The sequence below is a fragment of the Octodon degus genome, unplaced genomic scaffold (genome assembly GCF_000260255.1).
Source record: "Octodon degus isolate 3935 unplaced genomic scaffold, OctDeg1.0 scaffold00225, whole genome shotgun sequence".
Taxonomy (NCBI): Eukaryota; Metazoa; Chordata; class Mammalia; order Rodentia; family Octodontidae; genus Octodon; species Octodon degus.
Genome location: NW_004524801.1, coordinates 3,086,030 through 3,105,437, shown reverse-complemented (window position 1 = coordinate 3,105,437; position 19,408 = coordinate 3,086,030). Strand labels below are relative to the sequence as shown.

The following is a 19,408-nucleotide window of genomic DNA, read 5'->3' as shown; positions in this document are numbered from 1 at the left end:
GGATGAGGGAAAGAGGGGAGAGGGGGAGAGAGACAGACAGACAGACAGACAGACAGACAGACAGACAGACAGAGACCGAGAGAAGAGAAATACAGAGAAACACAGACAGTGACAGATACATAGGATAGACTGGATGATTATGATTGTACTGCTGCTTTCTGCTGGTCTATTGAAAGGAACAGTTAATGCTTAATTTTCTTCAACTTTTTGGAACAGTTTTGCATAATTAAATCGTGTAACCTGAACAACTACTTTGAAGACAACAAAATGAATGTAGCAAGCATTGTGGAAGTCCTATCATTTTGTTTGGTAAAATTCTGTATCCTTTCTTTCTTTCTTTTTTTTTTTTTTTTTAACTATGTTTAGCTCTTTGAGAAATTAAAAAAAGACAACAAAAAGAATTCCTGTGGTGGGATGGTCAGGTGATCAGTATTTTAAAGGCTCTTTACAGGATTCTTCAGCAGCTATCGCATAGCACAAACTCTAGCATACCTGTCCCTAAAAGCACCATGGTATAAACATTAGACGACACCTCCTGAAGGACGGTGGCTGCCTTCATGTTTTTTTCTCTATTTGGGTCCTGTCAACCAACCCCAAACGCAAACTCCACATTTCCAGTCAGCACTGGTATAGGGGAAGAATTTCTTCTCTGTTACCCAGCAAGAACTTGAGAATCCTTCCCAAAGCAGGGACTGGGACACAGAGCCGCACATCAAAGTGGGCACTGCTTGTGGGCCAGGACAGCAGCTAACATTAAGGACACGTCCCCTCATTAGCATATGCAAAAGAGAACAGAGACAAAACCAGGGAAATTGGAACCTAACTAGAGTGGGCTAGCGGCAGAGTCACGGTAGGAAGAAGAGCACCGAGACCCAAATCCACACACCTATTATTCAGATTCTCTTACAGTCACTACAGCTTCTTCACTGCAGAGGCTTGCCCTGACAACTCACCTGTCAATGGTAATATTTAATGTTTCCTATGGAATGGTGTGTTTCAGACACTGCATATCCCCACAAAGAATTTTCCCTTAGGGGACTGTGGAAAAATTCACCTAGATAGGCTGACTTGTATGGCATATAAATTATATCTCAAAATAAGGCTGTTAAAAAAAAGAGACTATGTATTTTTAACAGAAGCTTATTTTAATGGACAGAGCTATGGTTGTATTTAGTGATGATACGATTTTAATCACCCAGGGTCATCCAGAATATACAGTCCAGTAAGGTTGCATCTTAAAGATTAGGAAGGAGTAAATATACTCATTTCAGCAAAATGTTCAAGCGTCTTTTTGAAGAGCAAAGATAAGCACAGTGTGTGTGTGTGTGTGTGTGTGTGTGTGTGTGTGTGTATCGAACTCATTACAAACAGTTGTGGTGGGGGAAAAATACATTACCAGAAATGAAAATCCTATGGACATACATTGGTAACAATTGACAACCAGCCATCCTGTCCTCCGCCTTAACACAAACTCCTTTGCTGCCTGGATTTGACACTTAGCAAAGGACCCCACCGCAGCAAGTGGACCGGTGATGCCTTTGCAGGCACAGTGCTTTCCTAAGTGGTCCTTCTGTGCCCCAGCTTTTGGTCCTCAGCAAATTCCTAGTGAAACCACCACTCATGACCAATATACCCTCACCGCAGTCCCATTAGTAGCACTGTATGCATAACCATACTTTTACTTATTTATTTATTTGTATTTTTTTAGGGAAGGGTCTACAGGGTGTTCAGAGTCTCACTACTAGATCGGACTCGTAGTGATCCGCCTGTTTACAGCCTCCCAAGAGCTGGGATTACAGGTGCACGCCACCAAACCCAGTCTCAATTGCCATCTCAGTGCGGCCCGGGGGCGGGGCCGGCACAGCAGGGCCCAGGAATCGAACCCCTAGCCCCTGTGCCTGCTTGCAGGCACTTTAATCTGTTGAGCTATTTGGCCAGCCCTAACCACATTTTCATTACTCAGACATACTGCCCATGTGAAACTGACATCTTTGTATGTTGTCCCAAGTATATCTCTTGACTTCACAAACGGTGGGCCCCGACACATAGCGACAACAGGAAATTCTAAGAGACACCTGCCCTGTGCTTTGAATTCTCATCACGCTGATTGGTTACCATTCTTGGCCACATCTCAGTTCAGTGAGTGAGTTTCAAGCGGGCAGTTGACCTGGACTATATGAAGCTGGCTACCTCCAACATACAGCATCCTCAGTCTGAGCAGGCCCACCGGGTGGGGGTGGGGAGCGGTTAGGCCACTGAGACATGGACCGGGTGCAGGTGCTCTCCGCTGAGCTACTGCCTCCTCCCTCCCTTACCCCGGACCCTAGTGCTACAGATCCCGCACACCAAGTTCTGGTTTCCATCCCCCCACCTTACCTGTTACTTAGAGAGGTTTCAGTTACCTTCAGTCAAAATAAAACTAAAGGGTACCTTGGTTAATTTGTCTTACAATTATGGATAGAAAAGGCCACATTCATATTCGTGCAGGAAAGCCTACCGTGATCACATTCATTACCCAATGTAGGATTCTCAAACAGAAACAAAAATCTTGCCAAATGCTTCGGTTTGCAAACCAAAGTGTTCACAGACAAGCATTCATGAACTGGGGCACCACTGTATTTGCCTTGAATCTTTCAGGGAAGAGGGGCCATATTCACACAGCTTTTATTATAGTAAAGTACAGTTATATTTTACATGTTATAAACATTCTATTTCGTTAGTAGTTGATAATCTCTTACTGTGTCTAATTTATCAAATAAGTCTTATCATGGGTATGTAGATGTAAGAATACACAGGGCACATGTAAAGTTTTGGTGCTACCCACTGGGGAGTCATAGAACATATCCCTCACAATTAAGGTGGGCTACTGTACCCTTAGGATTTCAGGGATCAGCTAAAGTTCTTTGGGGTCCTCGTGGGAGTGTTCAGAGATCTAGGCAGCCCTTGCTTATGAGACACATTCCTAAGCCAAGGACAGAGTTAGTTAAGTGGTCTCTGAAGCTAAACAAAGGCAAGGCTGTGTCCTTACTGGTGGCCCTACTCACTGTCTCAAGGTACAGACTTCAGGAATAGCCCAAGGAACTGAGTCCAAAGGGACTTGCACACCACCCATAGTAGCAGCCAGCAAAATATGGCAGTTCCAGTGGGAAGCTCCCAGCAAGCTCCAGTGGGAGATTCCCAGCATGCTCCAACAAGCCCAACCTCATGGCACTGGGCAAATAATTAACTAAGGACTCTTGCAAGAGGAAGATAGCCAAGTGGGAGAAGCACAAGTCTCTCTCCACATGAGGACTGTGACTGGTCACCCTGGAAACCAGAGCACTCACTGGTGCTGGAGAGTTTAAACTGTTAAAGGGGAGCTGAGCTGCTGCTGGGCTGTCAGGACTGAGAATCATCCACCCGCCATGCTGGGAAGACAAGGACAATGGTAAGAGGAAACGGGCCACTTTTCTGAGGCCAGCATGAAGCTTGATGTTTATAATACCTCCTTCCTCCTGGGAAAGATGAAAAGAAAGTACAAAAGGGGGTGGGGACAGCACACTTTTAAGGCCACACTATCAACTTAAGAGACCCAGCTGTTTCAAGTGCTTCCTGTTATGCAACCACTAAAGACAGTTGCTGCCTCCAGATGAGCTGAGTTCTAAAGCTGTTCTGACTCTGACCGATTTAACACTTCCCACAGATTTAAAAGGGGCAAGAGTGGCCTGAAATCTCACAGCCTTTATTTAAGCTTTTTGGGGGGGAGAAAAACACCAAAGAAATGACTTCATCATTTTAGTTCCCACTGTATACCAGGGTAGTTTCTTAAGCCTCAATCACCTTTCTGGGCTTCTTTCACACAAACTTAAGAGGCAAAAACATCCAAGAAGAGCAAAGGCTCAGTTGGGTAAATCAGGCAGACTCACTGTCAAAGTATTAGACCCATTAAATGACACAAACTTTAATAGCCGACAGATGCTGCTATGAACAAAACACTAATGAAGGGTCTGACTTAATTTGAAAAGTCTGAGATCAATGAAATCATTTCTTGCAATTAACCTACGACATATTTCCTATTTGAGTTTAACATTTACTGTAAGAACTGATCCATCAAAATAAGTCAGTTAACGTTAAAATGTTTTCACATCTCCTAAGCCAACCTCTACATCCTCTTCCTTCTCAAATCAGCAGAAATCAAGTCAAGGAACCTAAGCCCTAGACTTCCCAGTTCCCAGTCTGAGACAGGGATAGAAGAGAATCATGCACATAACAGAAAATACACTCCGCTGCCAAAGAAAGGGGGAAAAAATTCCAATGACAATTAGTTTTATAATGCAAACTGTAAGGGTAACACCTTCCTGCCATTTAAATATGAAACCACAGAGAGATGTAAAGAGTCTAAGCCAGTTCAAATGCACACCAACTACTGACCCCAACCCCCTGCAAGCTGGTATATATGTATGCATATCCTTTGTCAATGACAGTCCAAAGAGCAAATGGCTAAATTATAGGGAAAGGGAACAAGTATAATCACCAATGCTGGAAAACTGTAACATAAACGGGGCTGGAAAGAATTCAAACAGCAACTGTGCTCACCAGGTGAAGCGTCCGATAGATAGAGTCACCACACTTGTCATTGTTTTCAATCCTGGGCTTGCGCTTTATTTTCCATAGTGCAGACATCATCAGGAATATATTCTCATGGTAATTACTTCTACCACTTCATCTGATCAGCATGGAAACAGGAGTTGCTTAAAATACTCAGAGCGCACCAAATGCCTCCCGGCTCCACAAAGAGCATCTTCTCCTGAGGACATCCCATGTCAGCTGTCCCTTGAAAACCTGCGGCCACATCTCAGTGCAGGGACAACGGGCCAGTAGCAGCCTCCGGAGAGGGGCGTGCCCTCTGGGGGCTGTCAGAGGCTACACCACCCACAAGACCTCACGCTTTGATTTCACCTGGCTAAACAACAAAAGTTCCAGAAAGAGCAAACAAAACAGGCAGGAAAACAAAGCCCAGCCCACCTCCAGGGACGGAGCTCCTCGCCGGGGCTCAGGCCAGCTGATTGGCCAGCGTACTGCTCTGCCCACGCATATTAAACCTGCCCAGCCCAGACAAGTTCACAGGCACTCCTCACTCACGGTGGATGCTCTCACGCTGTGTGCTAAACCTTAGTTACAACGGCAGGCGTTTTGGAGATAAGAAAAAACATGGATTATAAACAAAAGAAATCATTCTAAATAGAAATGTCCTGGAAAAGGTTTTAATACGCTTGCTCAATGGGAAGCAAAATGATAGCTGCCAGGGATCTGGCCTGCCTGAGCAAGGCTCTCCCGCCTGCAGCTCATGAGCATTCGGATCCAGTCACAAGAGCTTGCAATTAGAAGCCAGGACTGGGAGACAAATGACCGGTGGCAACCAGGCTCTCTAAGGCTGTCACTCCTGGTCACCAGGGAAGGGGGTAGCTGGCAAAAGGAAAGCCACTAGACTTTGGCCTGTCTCTGACAGCCCAGCCCCCACCCCAGGGCTGTGACATTCCAATGCCACCGCCCCTGAAGAACAATCACACGATTATATATTTGCTCAACTCCTAACAGCCATGCATGACACAAATTGTCATTTTTAAAAGCCCAGAAACATAAAAAAACCTCCAAAATACATTCTCTATCCTGCCTAAAGTTGTGGAAAACAGCTGACTTAAAAAGAAGAACTAAAGAACCACAAAAAAATCAGCAACCTCAAGTATTCACCCAGAATAAAAAGTGGTTATTTGTTCCTACTGATTTACTTGTTTATATCTGTGCTCCCAACAAAGTGTGCACCCCTCCATGTTTAGGCAGGATACTATTTAAAACTTAATTTTTCCTTTATTCTAAAAAATTATATACTGATACACAAGATGCAATAATAACAAAAAAATTAACCTTAATCAAGAGAGTTCAAATATTTGCTCGCTCTTCTTTTAAATCATAAAAGTGTTGAGAAAGACGAAGCACCAGGAAGATATTACAGTGGCTTGCAGCTGTGTATCTAACAGGCCTCCACACCTCTAATTAATTCCGTCTATGATGCCTGGCGTTTAACACCAGACCTAACAATCTGACCAGAAGGCAGACTTATCCAGGTCTGGAGTTAAACTGGGTCTGCACCCTGCGGTGCCACAGAAGAGCTGGGTCGGTGTTAGCGAGTCTGCTGACCTCTCTGCTCTAGAATTCGTCTCTCTAAAATAGGAAAAGAGCATCTCTTCCTGGAGCATTTTGAGCATGCAATTCGTGAATACAGATCAGTGGTTATTATTTACAAAACAATAAATTAGCATTTTTCTCTCCTTTACTAGTAATACACAGTAGGGCTCCATCCTCCAGATCTGCTAGTACAAATGAAGGTTTTTGCTGTCACACACCCTAAGTGAGAAATGACATTCATCCAAAGCCATTTAGTTTAGCTAACATGGGTGTGATGGAGTATTTTCAATAAAGCAGGTGGTATCTGGATTACAGCCTTGCACAGCGCTGCCCTAATTCAGTGTAGCAAAAGGGCGTGCTACACTGAATGCAGCACACTGTAGGATCTTTAAAACTATTCGAGTCATCATGCAGACCTATTGTCACTGATCATTAGGAAATTCTCTTTTTCAGAAATCCCACTGTGAACTTTCTGCAGGGAAATTCAGGAACACATCTCTCGGGACTTCTGACCCTCTCTGCCACAGGGTCCCACTCTCTGGGGGAGGGAACCACAAGGCCAGAGAGACCCCATCAGCCATCAAGGCCTCAGGGCCTCTTCCTCCTCCAATCTGCTGGAACCTTCTACTACAGGGAGCCCCTGGTTCTCCTAACTCACTGTCTTTAAAATGGCAATAATCTTTCTCAAAACCACAAGGGGAAAAGAGCACAGAGCTTTGGCAGTGGAGTGAAAATGATCCAAGTAAAAAAGCACTCTGAAATAAATGTGTTTTTGTTTTGTGTTTTTTTATGTATTTAGGACAGCGACTACAGGGTCTACAGGGTCTCACTATGTAGATCGAACAAGTAGTGATCCTCATATTTTTAGCCCCCCAAGTGCTGGGAATACAGGTGTGTGCTATCATGCCCAGTCTCAATCACCTTCTCAGTGCACCCCAGGGGTGGGGCCAGCATGGCATGCAGGGATCGAACCAGGGCTGCTGTACTCTGCCTAAGCAGGTGCATTAGCCTGCTAAACTATATGGCCTTCCCTTTGAAATAAATGCTTTAGAGTCAAGAAAAAATAATGGTTTTCTTAAATCCTGTTAGAATTTAGAAATAGCATTTTGAGGACAGGGGAAATAGCTCAGATGTAGTGCTTGCTTAGTCGTGTAGGTTCCTGGGTTCCACTGCCACCTCTCCTCCCCAAAAAAAAGAAAGAAAATGGCACTTATAATTCCTATAGTAAAATAACTTTAAAAGCACCCTTTAAAATATCTTTCACTGGGGCCAGCAAGACAGCTCAGTGGTCTAAAGCGCCTGCTTAGGCAAGCTCAGACAAAGCACAGGGACCTCAGTTTGATCCCTGGCATCACATGCCATGCCAGCCCCGCCCCCAGCAAGGGCTGAGCTGGCCACAAAAAAAAAAAAAAAAAGTAAAATATCTTTCATCAGAACAGAGATATCTACTTCCCTTGCAGGTTTCTGGCCCCCTCCATCTGCCTTGCCCTCTCCTCCTGGAAGTGTGTGAAAGTATCCTGAAGGCCATGCAAATAAAAAGCAACTGAGACATTTTTTTGTTTTGGTTTAGACTTGTTTTGTTTTTGTTTTGATGTTTGCTAGGGTTTTTCTGTGATCATTTCCACTGATGGGTATTTTAACTAATTACCAAGTAACAGTATGCCTTTCAATCCATAAATACTAATACTGCATTCAAATACTTAATTTTAAGTTGTGCTCAACTTAAAGACACCAAAAATGATGATCCTATAGTAATAACAATGTGGGTAAGAAACAAACATGGCAAAAGAGATATTGAAGCTAGTCAAAGGCCTACAAGAATATGTAAAGTCGGAGGAAGACACAACAGAAAACATGCAGAAATGAAGGCCTGTAACTTGATGCACATGTGGGTAATATATTTTCATTGTCAATGTACTCTGAGTTACACTGACACATTTAACATCCAATTGCTTGGCAAAAGTGAGGATCACCCTGATTTCACAGAGAAGAAGCCAAAGTCACAACTTGCATCATGTGATTGGCTCCGGCTAAGCGGCTGGTAAGAGGCAAGCCAAGGAGAGAGAGGCAGGTAGCAAGACCAACTGAATATGCCTAAAGTTGGTAAGTACGAAAACAATTACGCACGACTGCTCTCCCAGGAGTCACAGGCTGCGTCTAGGATCCAGAATTTTCAAATGGTGTTCGGTTTCAAAGACTAATACAAAGAAGTTTTCATGGAATAGAATACAAGTGTGATGACTTCCGTACAGTGGTATCAGTGTCTTGCACCAAACTATCAGGAGAAAAACATTTTTTCACCATAATCAACTAAAGACCCATTTATTTGGATTCACTTTTTTTCAAATTTCCTTCTGTTTCGTGTAAGAAATGGGCATCGCCCAGAAGATCTAAACAGAAATCATTCAAATGTAGCTCACTGCAGACAGTCACAGGAGCAGGAAAGGCTGACACGTGCATGTACGCTGCGGGTGCCGTTTCATCCTACACCAGGAAGACCCAGACAGGAAATAGGATGAAATTATGGCATTAACAAGAAGCCCCAGCAGTCGCAGAATTCAAAGAAAAGGGCCTTCATTCCATTGTGAGAGATCTCTGCCTCTACCCTCTCAGATGGGTCTGTTACCAAGGCTGTAATTTGGGTTTCATCACCTGCTATTTAACAGTTTCCCCGAGGTAAAAACACGTTAGCCATGGCGAGGCCCTGGAACCACATCCAGCCACAGAGGCGCTGCATCAGCTGGGATTCTTCGGTGGCTCAAGACGCGAGATGTGCAAATGAAAATCTCACCTTGCTGCTGTGGTCCGTCTCATCAGAGGATTCCAAGTCTGGCCCGTCAGTCTCGTCCGGAGCGGTCTCAGCACTACTACTCTGCTCACTGCAGAGGCTGTGTCCTGTCACAAAAAACCAGAAGAGAATGGGGGTGGGGGTCAATGTGCGGAGCAATTGCTAAAAGCCATCCCTGCAGGACAGGGACATGGAGTTGCTCTCACCACCTGTACATATTTTGCAGATTCTCCAAGAACCCACGACTGTGGCTCCAGAGGCGGAAGCTTCGCTTGTCACTACTATAATTCTGACTTCACACTGAGTTTTATGTAATTGTACAGACTGAATTACTTAGGCCCTCCCTGATTGATGTTGAAGTCCTGGCTCTTCGTACCAATGTGATCTGGAATCTGGACGTGGGACTTTGGGAGATAATACAGTTCACATTTCATCACAAAGGGTGGGGTTGCCATGCTGAGGTCAGCATCCCTACAAAAAGAGGAACACAGCAGAGTCTCTGCCCTTATCAACACACACAGGGAGAAACCAGCAATCTGCAGGCCAGGAAAAGAGCCCTCACCAGGGAACTGAATGCGCCCGCACCAGAGTGGAACCTCCAGCCTCCCAAACGGAGGAAATAAATGACTGCTGCCTAAGCCACGCCATTCATGGCATTTTGTGAAGCTGCCTGTTATGGTTTAGATGTCCACCAAGTCACGTGTTCAGGGGTGCGGTTTTGGAAGATGATTGGGTTATGGCACCCCAGCTGACCTGCTGCGAGAGGCAGAGCCTGGATAAGGCAGGCCTCTGGAGACGGAACCTGGGAGGAATGCTCCTGCTCCCAGGCTCCTCTCTTTGCTCTTTGCTTCCTGCTTGCCATACGCAAAGCATCGTGGGACTGCCAGACCCTTCTACCCTGCCCTTCTTGCCTAAGAGCCAGCCAGCTATGGACTAAAAACATAAGCCACCTTTATGTTGTGGATGGTGGGTACTGTGTCCCAGTGACAAGAAAGGGAATAAAAATACAGCTCAAGTGTTAAAACATAAATAAATAAATAAAATTTATAAGGATATATAGCTTATATGTTAAAAACAGATTGAAATAATTGATTTGTAATCAATAAATCAAGAAATGAGTTCATTAATTAAAAAATAATTAAACAACTCAGTTGTGGTTGGTACATTCCTATAATCCAAGCATTCTAGAAGGCTGACACAGGAGGACTACAATTTCAAGCTCAGCCAGGCAACTTAATGACAACCTATCTCAAAATAAAAAAATATAAAAAGGGCCAAGGATGTGGCTTAGTACAAAGTCCCTGGATTCAATCCCCAGTACCAATTAACAATAATAATCATCATCATAAAAATTGAACCAATCCTAACAAAACATAGCATAACCAAAAATGACTACCCCATAAGCCTTACCTAATAAAGGCCCACAGAGCCTCTTTTCCCCTAAGTATAGCAAACTATCACTGTCTTACAAAACCTACTCTTCCTACCACCTTCTGGGTAAAGATACAGGAAACATCCTTACTTTCCTATTTTCAGTGCTGAGGTTCTACTACAGTGGACCACTATAGTGGCTCCCTTCACTCAGCATGGGTCACTGGAACCACTTTTGTCTGGAAGGCTTCTCACAGTTACAAATCCCATGGGGCACTGATGAATATAGACTCTGCATCAACAGACATGGAATCGAGCCTAACGTTCCACCCTTCTCACAAGCTCCAAATAGTACTAACCAATACTACAAGTGCGTGAGCCATACTTGGAGTAGAAAGACTATACAATTTGAGCACCTTCTCTAGATGAATCTGAAAATGCAGGGATTGGAGACTATGTCTTAGAATACGGCAGGTGCTGGCTCAGGGGCTACAGCACCATCACCACAGCCAGGCAAGAAAGGAGCAAGGAGAGGACAGCGAGCCTCCTTCTGATGCTTTGGATGAAAGCTTCTGTCTGTGCTGCAGTTTGGACGTGGTTTGTGTCCCTAAAGGGTCAGTTGCTGGAGGCCTGGTCCTCAGTGTGGCAGTGCTAGCAGGGTAGAACCTTTTCTTTTTTTTGGCAGAACCGGGGATTGAACTCAGGCCCTTGCACTTGCCAGGGAAGCGTGTATTCCATTGAGCCATCTCCCCGGCCCAGGGTGGAACCTTTAAATGGGGGGCTGAGCACAAGGAAATTAGGTCACTGATGGCACTGCTCTTGGAAGAGATTCATGCGGGTCCCAATTTCTTGCAAGAGCCAGTTGCCTGAAGACAGCAAGCCTGGCCCTAGATCTGTCCAGCTTCCCCCGTCACTGTGATGCCATCTGCCACAAAGCCCTGAGCAGAAACTGCCTGACCTGAACGTTCAGTGTCCAGATATGTGAACTAAATAAACTTCCTTATAAAGTACACAGCTATTTTGTTATAGCAACAGTTAACAGACTGATACAGTCTACAAAGGGGCTGCTGTACTCCAATGACACTGTTACTTATAAACTGCTTGGTATCACTTTCTATTCAAATGCCAAGGTGGCAGGAAACTTATGGGGACAGCGGACACCTGAGCAAGGCCAGTACCAAGGCTGCCTCCTGCTCTCCTCTTCCCCTTCCCTGGAAGGAAGCACCAGTGGACTACTTGCCCACTGGATGACATGGAGAGCTCTGTCTGGCTCTGATCTAGGGATCTTCTATCACTTCCTTCATGGCTCACTCCATCTGCAGTATGGTGGTAGCAGTCAAAGAAAAAGGTTAACTTGGAAGATACTATCTCTGTCACCTGCACTGGAAATAAAACGAAATGAATAGTTTGTACGGGACAACAACCTAATCCTGGGGCCAGAAAAAAGTTCAGGTTGGTGCTTGGTGTGGAAGAGGAGCTCATTTAGGGAGTTTCTGCTAACTGCACTCAGCTCTGATTACAAGGAGCACACCTGCTCAGGGCTACATGCAGAGCAGCTTGGCTGCTCACCTGACGGGGGCGCCCTACACTGGGCCACAGGACGGTGACCTCCCGAGGTGTGGTCCACAGACCTTGCAATCCAGTGCTGTTGCCTGCATATCCCTGCTTAACACAGTGCTGAGGACACGGCAGATGAGTACAGGAAAACAAATGAAAGGAATTTCCTTTTTAACAATACTGTATGCTAGGGATCCTGAAAAAGAAACCCTGCCTAAAATACTTAGAAATGCTAAACAGAAGATAGCAAGCATCCCTTTTAAAGATATAGCTGAGTGCTAAGGAATCATCAGAACCGCAAATGAAGAAGATAATAGATGCTGAAGAACCTAGAGAAAGCACTAGGCCAGTGCCCACACCATGGTAGCCCCAAATGTATCCACCACGCTCAAGCCCAGGGCACTTCCAGAGGGGATGCTGGCTTGGTGGCGCTTTCAGGACAGCACTGTGCACTTGGCACTCATTTCCCTGGGTCCAAAAACTCTCCAGTCACTGTGATAATTACAAATACACCCACATACTTCACAAGAACAGCAGCCCCAGCTGGGGGCCCAGAGAACTGGAGTTTTGAGTTTAACTGCAAAGACATATAACAGAAAAGAGGCCCAGGACAGTGCAATCTGGAGTGGCAGAAGTGGACCCTCCACACTCATAGGGTTACCTTAAGGCGTGCCAGAGTTTGTATCTTAAATATCTCTACCTAGGGCTAGGGATATAGCTCAGCAGCACAAGTACCTGCCTGGCAAGCATAAGGTCCTGAGTTCTACTCCTGGTAAAAAAAAAAAAAAAAAAAAAGTCTCTCCCTCAAAGGCTAGGGACTGGGGAGTAGTCCTGAGCCCATCAGCTCACACAGACCTGGCCACTTCCTCCCCCTTCTTCTGCTTCTTGGTCCAGGGGACAGTTTAATCTTGCCTTGCAACAAGCCCCAAACAAGTGGGCCAACTGGTCAGCGATGGGAACCTCGAAATTGTGAGCCCAAACAACCTTTTCTCCTTTCTAAGTCGATCATCTATCTCTAGTATTTATTACAGTGACAGAAAGCTGACAAACACAGGGGCTGCGCCCCCTATTCTGAAATGATGTAAAGACAGAAAGAAAGAAGAAATCGGCAGCAAAAGCACCAGAAAAGGAAGTTTCCATACTCTGCCTACATGCCAGGAAGGGGTAGGAAGGGAAGAGGGTGAACTTCTTCTCCAAGTCCGGCCAGACGCCATACCCAGGAAACCCCAAGTTGAGAAATGGCCTTAGAATCCTTCTGGATTTCTACTTCAAGGGCATGTGACAGGAGCAAAAGCCAATCTGCTCTGGAAGGATTCACTCTTAACAATAGCTTCATAAAATGCCCAGAGGTAAAGCTTGGTTAGGCAGGTACCTAGAACCCAAAGCTAAAAGCACAGAAAGAAAAAGTCACCGTTAGCCAGAGGGAAAGAGGCACTGAACCCGGTGAACACAGGGAGCAGACCACCACTACCACACACAGAAGGTCACATGGGTGGGCCCAAATTATTAAATATAGAAAAAATCTTTAAAAAGGGATATTTTCACAAAAGACTAGGCTAATTGAGAGTTCCTAGAAAGGAGCTATAACTACTAAAATGTAAAAGCTCAATAGATAACAACAGTAAGAAGAAGAAAAAAAAAGAGAGAAGACTGGAAGATCTATCTGTAGAGACCTTCAAATGTTGACACTACCCATGCAGAATTCCAACTGGATTTCCAACTGAAGCACTAACCAAGGGGGCTGTGGAGTGGGCTACAGGTAGAGGGCTTGCCTAGCACCCCCTGGGCTCCACAACTACCACTCTTCCCCAAAATAAACAAAGCACTATTGAAGAAAAGAGATTATAATCAGGACTTTTAAGAAACAAACAAGTACAATAGAACCTCACTGAAAAATTCTTAATAGATGCATTTTGCAAAATATAAAAAACTAAATATATAATTTAGACAAATATCTGGTATACAGGCTCAAACAATAAAGAGCTGACACACACATAAGATGCAACTACAACAATGGTGTAGGAGCAATCATATTTAAGGTACTTCACGATAATTTTACATTGCAAGAGGGAAGTAGAAAGCTTAACTCTGGTTGTGTTAGAAATCATGTTCAAAATTTAAAGAATAGCAATAGATTATATAGGTTGGAAGTAGAAATGCAATCAAGATGGCAAGAAAGGAAAGGAAAAAAAGGGTAAGACAGAGCTAAATAAGAACACAGAATGTGGGGGCTGGCAGATAGCTCAGCGGTCTAAACTGCCTACTTAGGCAAATGCACAGGGACCACAGTTCCATCAATGGTACTACATGCTATGCCAGCCCCAAGCCCAGTGAGGGCTGAGCTGGCCAAAAAAAAGAAAAGAAAAGAAAAGAAAAGAAAAGAAAAGAAAAGAAAAGAAAAGAAAAGAAAAGAAAAGAAACACACACACAGAGACTATGGATCTTCTAAATAAATGTAAACAAATTACACCTAACACACTTCAAGTTCAGATTAGAAAAACAATGTAAAATGAATTCCAGCTACATGTCACACACAAGAAGTAGGGCTAAATGTAAAGACATGATATATTAAAGGGATGGGAAAGGCATCAGCCAAATGCAAAGAAAGCTCTATAGACATCAGACATAATAGACTTAGGGTATAGATGCATAAGTATCCCTAATTGTTAAGCTTGACCCACAAATGAATTTCAAACCCTATTCCCAAGGATTATGAATATACAAGCGGCATATTTCCTTCAACATTTAGAAATTTTTACAAATAAGACCATATAATTAAGGTGCAATCTTGTGTTGACTAATAATATCCATTAGCTACATGCCTATTAACCTTTTAATGAACATCACGCTGACAGCATTTTTCTTTGAATTAAGTTTATACAAAACGATAAAAGGCTAATAATACCAAAGACAGTTTTAGAAGAGAAAAGCAAGATTGGGTCAGAAGGGCTATAAGGACAGCCAATATTTTGGCCCTAGCCATTCAAGGTCAGAGAGGACTCAGTACATAAGCAAATCTGTACTGTAATGTCCTGTAACTCAGTGGTGTCCCAAATTTTCTGATCAAGGAGATTATGGGGCCACAAAGGAAAGTGATCGACAATGTACAATGCACCTAAGGAGAGTCACATGGAGAGAAAACATTCTCTCAGGCTTTCATAGAGAGCAAATTGGTCAAGTAATGGCTGTGACTCATCCACATGGCTGACACTGACAAAGGATCTACAAACTGCAGTACAGGGTTTCAGGGTAAATCCTGAGGGAATTTAACTGACCTTGTCAGATACAAAAGTTACATTTCTTATTATATAGGTCTTGCTTCATTTTGGTCTTAATCACCCAGCAGAAAAATATAAAAACAAGGTATAAAAAAGTAAAGCCATATTAATATGTTGAGCTGTAAAAGGCTCGAGTCAACAACCTCTAACATTACCAGTCCTATGGATAACCCACTACTGTTATGGACTACTGGACTATATTGAATTACTTTACTGAGTTCACACACCTACAATATTTAAATGGCAATGGAACATCCATCTCTGACAAAACTAAACAAAAAAGGGGGATATAAGTGAAGGATCATTTTGTATCATATATAAAAAATAGGATAGATATACAGCTACTTTCTCTTAATTCAATGAGAAGAAAGATTTGTACTAATACTGTTTGGACAGGATATCATGTCTGCATCTTATATTATGAATAACTACTACAAAGACAACAATGCTTAATGTATTAATTATTTTAACTGTCCTACTAACCTGTTTTGAAACTGTCTCACTGCTATTTGTTTCACAATAAAATTAATTAAAAAAACAAAAAAAAGAAAAGCAAGATTGGGGCACTTGCTGTATGAGACACCCAAATGCTACAAAGTTACAATAAAAATACAGCAGTGCCAAACAGGCTCAGGGAGCACAGAGAGCCACACCCTGGCGTGGGCGTGCGACACACAGCAGATATGTACCGCGGACTGGTGGGAAAGGAATGGCACTTTTGATAAATGCTGCCAGCAGCCTGGACTACTCACACGAAAAGACACAACGTCTTTTCACTGTAACATACGCCTTTCCTAAAATTCAGTACACATGAGACATAAGCCAGTTGTCGTCTTAAGTTGTAAATCATTTTAGAAGAATACGTACTGGGTAAGTACAGTTAACAATATCTTATTGTGCATTTCAAACTTGCTAGGTGAGCAAATGGCAAATGTTTGCGGTGACAGCTTTACTAATTACCATACCAAGTATTCAGGTATCACACTACCTTGTGCCCCCCCCCATGTATGTATTATGTGCCAATTAAAAATCAAATAAAGGGCCCAGGGAGGTAGCTCAGTAGAATAAGCACTTGCCTGGCAAGCTCAGGGTCCCAAGTTCAATCCCCGGTACCACAAAATCAATCAATCAATCAATCAATCAAATCAAATCAAATTGAAAGAAATGATAAAAGATGAGGTACACTACTTCAGCAGACGGAACTTCTTAAAGTACCTCGACAAAGTACAAGCCAAGCTGGATATGGTGGTGTACACCTGTAATCCCTGTACTCCCAGGTGACTGAGGAAGGAGAATTTCAAATTCAAGCCCAGCCTGGGCAACTCAGTGACTTGCAAGACCCTGTCTCAAAATAAAACTGGACTGTGGACCTGGGGATGTAGTTTAGGGCAAAGGTACTAAATTCAATCCTCAGAACCACTAAAAATATAAAAGGTATAAATCATGCAAGACTGAAAATCACATTTTATTAAAGTCAAAAATGTAAGTGCCACAAAGACAAGTTTTACATAGAGAAATGGTATCTTTATTTATTTATTTTGGGGGTATTTAGTACAGTGTATATGGGGTTTCACTACATAGATCCAACTTATAGTGATCTACCTGTGTTCAGCCTCCCAAGAGCTGGGATTACAGGCATGCGCCCCCACTCCCAGTCTCAATCACCTTCTCAGCACACTCCACGAGTGGGGCCAGCATGGCACACCAGGGATCGGACCCCAGCCACTGTGCTCTGCCTAAGCAGGCGCTTTAGTCCACTGAGCTATCTGGCCAGCCCTACAGAAATAGTATCTTTAATACCTACAACTAGCAAAATATTAATATTAAAATATAAATCAATAATGCCAAGTATGATTCTAAAGTATATATTTTACATTTAGCCTATTATGTCATCATGTCCATTCTTGACTACAGATAAAAGCTAATAAAATTAAAGCAGGAGAAAATAAGAAAGGATAGTGCAGTTTAGAAAAAGGACAAGCATAGGCTCCTGTGCCTATTGCCAGCCTCATGAATTTGGGCTGGGCCTGTACCTTGCCTTGTCCAAGGCATGCAACTTTAATGACAATGAGTTCTGAGCCTGGGCCTCAGGGGCCTTGGCAGTTCCTGCTCTTGTTCAGGACTGACAGGCTGACAGGCTGCAAGGTCAGGAGCTGAGCAATCACCCACCCAGCATGTGAGCAAAGTCAGTATGAATCCAGCGGAAGTTGAAGCACCTGTGACACAGCCCGGTCTAAGGTCCTGCTGGTGACAGTAGAACAACCAATCTGCTGAGCCCAGCCCAGAAAAGAAGGCAAACTGAAGGGCCATGGAAGAGGCGGTGAACAAAAGAGCTGGCTTGGAGAGGGCTGTCCCCTCAGCAGCAGATAACCATTAAATTTATATGATCAGCAGGAATCTTGTAATTGAAGAAAGCTGGAGAGGCAGAAATTGACAGTGGCACACAAAGAGAAAGAGACCGGGATAGCAGGAACAGGAATTCAAGTGGTAGAGCACGCTGACTTCCTTGCACACCCTAGGACTTCCTCCGAAAAGCCGCTGTGTAATCCTGCCGGGTATTTCTAGAAACTCTACCCAAACATTTCTGCAAAGTTCTCCTCCAGCTTCCCTTTACTGCCAAACTTTGCTCTGTCAACGGGCAGTGGAGGAATGACCCTCATTGCCGTCTTACCACATTTACTTAGCCAGAAGCACCGTGTAAACACAAAGCACTGCTGACAATCAGAGAAGAGCCAAAAACAAGTCCCCAAGGAGGCAATGAGTACAGAGGGAGGAGACCACCCCTCTGCATCCCTCACCCAGCATGGGTCTGGCACACAGGACAGGGAGCAGGGCCTGACCCACAGAGACACAGGATGGACGAGAGGCTAGCAGCACCCAGGGAGGAGGCCCCAGTGCAGGCCTGCGGGCTCCTGAGGACAGGCCCTACCGGCCATCTCGAGGGCTGCTACAAGTAGCAGTCACTGTTGTAGACCGGTGAGATCGCTTCTTCGCCTTTTAAATGACTTGCACATCCTAAAAAAATTGGGGGATGAAAGAAACCTTTGCAACTAGTACACCTCACACATAGGTGGCATGAAGAAGAACAGGGAGATGCAGGGCAGAACAAACCCATCATGTGAAGTTACGCTGAGGTTCACCCATCCTCCACTTGGATCAGACAGACTCATTTTGGCGTCACTGAAGCGCAGATGGGACTTTTTAAAAGAGGAGGAAAAAAATCTAAATCACCTGATGAGACAGGTCAATGAGCAATGTGTGTTAGGAAGAGTCTCCATTTCATACTTTTGCAGATGCCCCTAAATCTCCACCGGGAAAATGACTGGGGGTGGGGCAGGGAGGGGTCACCCTGCCAGTGCAGCCGCTCAGCTGCCATTCGGTGACTGCGACACTATTTAACTTTTGCTCTTCACTTATGTGACTGCTACATGAGCATAAGAATTTTGTAGAAACATTCATAATGCATAAGATAAAAATAAATTGCCATCCCTCTAACAAAACTAAAAAATATCCCTAAAATCCGTTTTAGAGCAAATCTATTATATATAAGTTGCAGAGATCTAAATATATAGAGACACTATGAAAAAAGGGGACAATATGACAGCATAAACTTTAGTGGACAAAAAACTTCTTCTCAGTCAAATTTCACAAAATCTCAATGTGTCTGTCTTTGCTTCTTACAGAAATTCAAACCACATACAACCTACATGGAGGCTTCCTGATCCTGTTAGCTTGTGAACATCAAATACATTAATGAGCTTTAAAAATATGAAAATGGGGATCTTAGTCTCCACAACAACACTATTTCCTGACACAGGCTTCGACAGGTATTGCCAACGGAACTGTACTGGAAGTCAACCCTGGTGTCTGGGTCCCTCCCACCCTCCACTGTAGGGCAGGCAGATAGTAGGCCATGTGACAAGTGATTTAAAAAAAAGAAAAAAGAAAAAAGAAAAAGCACAGCATGCAGTTTCCAAGGCACACATGGCTCTGAATTTTATCAACAAATAAATACAGGACCATGTGCTGCCTGATATCTGCGAGACTTGAAGGAATCAGAAACACTGGGCCATATTTGTTTGCAGGAAGCGAAATCTGTACAGTTCCTCTTTCCTTGCTGCCCCTCCCTGCTGTCTGGTTATCTCTGGTTTTCAGAATCCAGCCCAGACAATCTGCATGGTACATCAGACCAAAATAGAAGTGTCCATTTTATGGGTCCAGAAGCTTGCGCAGATAGAGCAAGGCTAGC

At 43.9% G+C, this 19,408-nt stretch overlaps 1 protein-coding gene across 4 annotated transcripts in view; it reads right to left on the bottom strand.

Moving 5' to 3' along the window:
- The window catches only part of Tiam1 (T cell lymphoma invasion and metastasis 1), a 421,384-nt gene that overhangs the window by 34,643 nt on the left and 367,333 nt on the right, over nucleotides 1-19,408 (bottom strand). For 3 of the 4 annotated variants that reach the window (XM_023705557.1, XM_004645347.2, XM_023705559.1), the window contains one exon: nucleotides 8,957-9,060. In XM_023705557.1, coding sequence (XP_023561325.1) covers nucleotides 8,957-9,060 — 104 coding nt within the window. Of the gene's footprint in view, nucleotides 1-4,575; nucleotides 4,929-8,956; nucleotides 9,061-19,408 lie in introns of those variants that run through there. The other variant, XM_004645350.2, reaches the window with a different exon arrangement.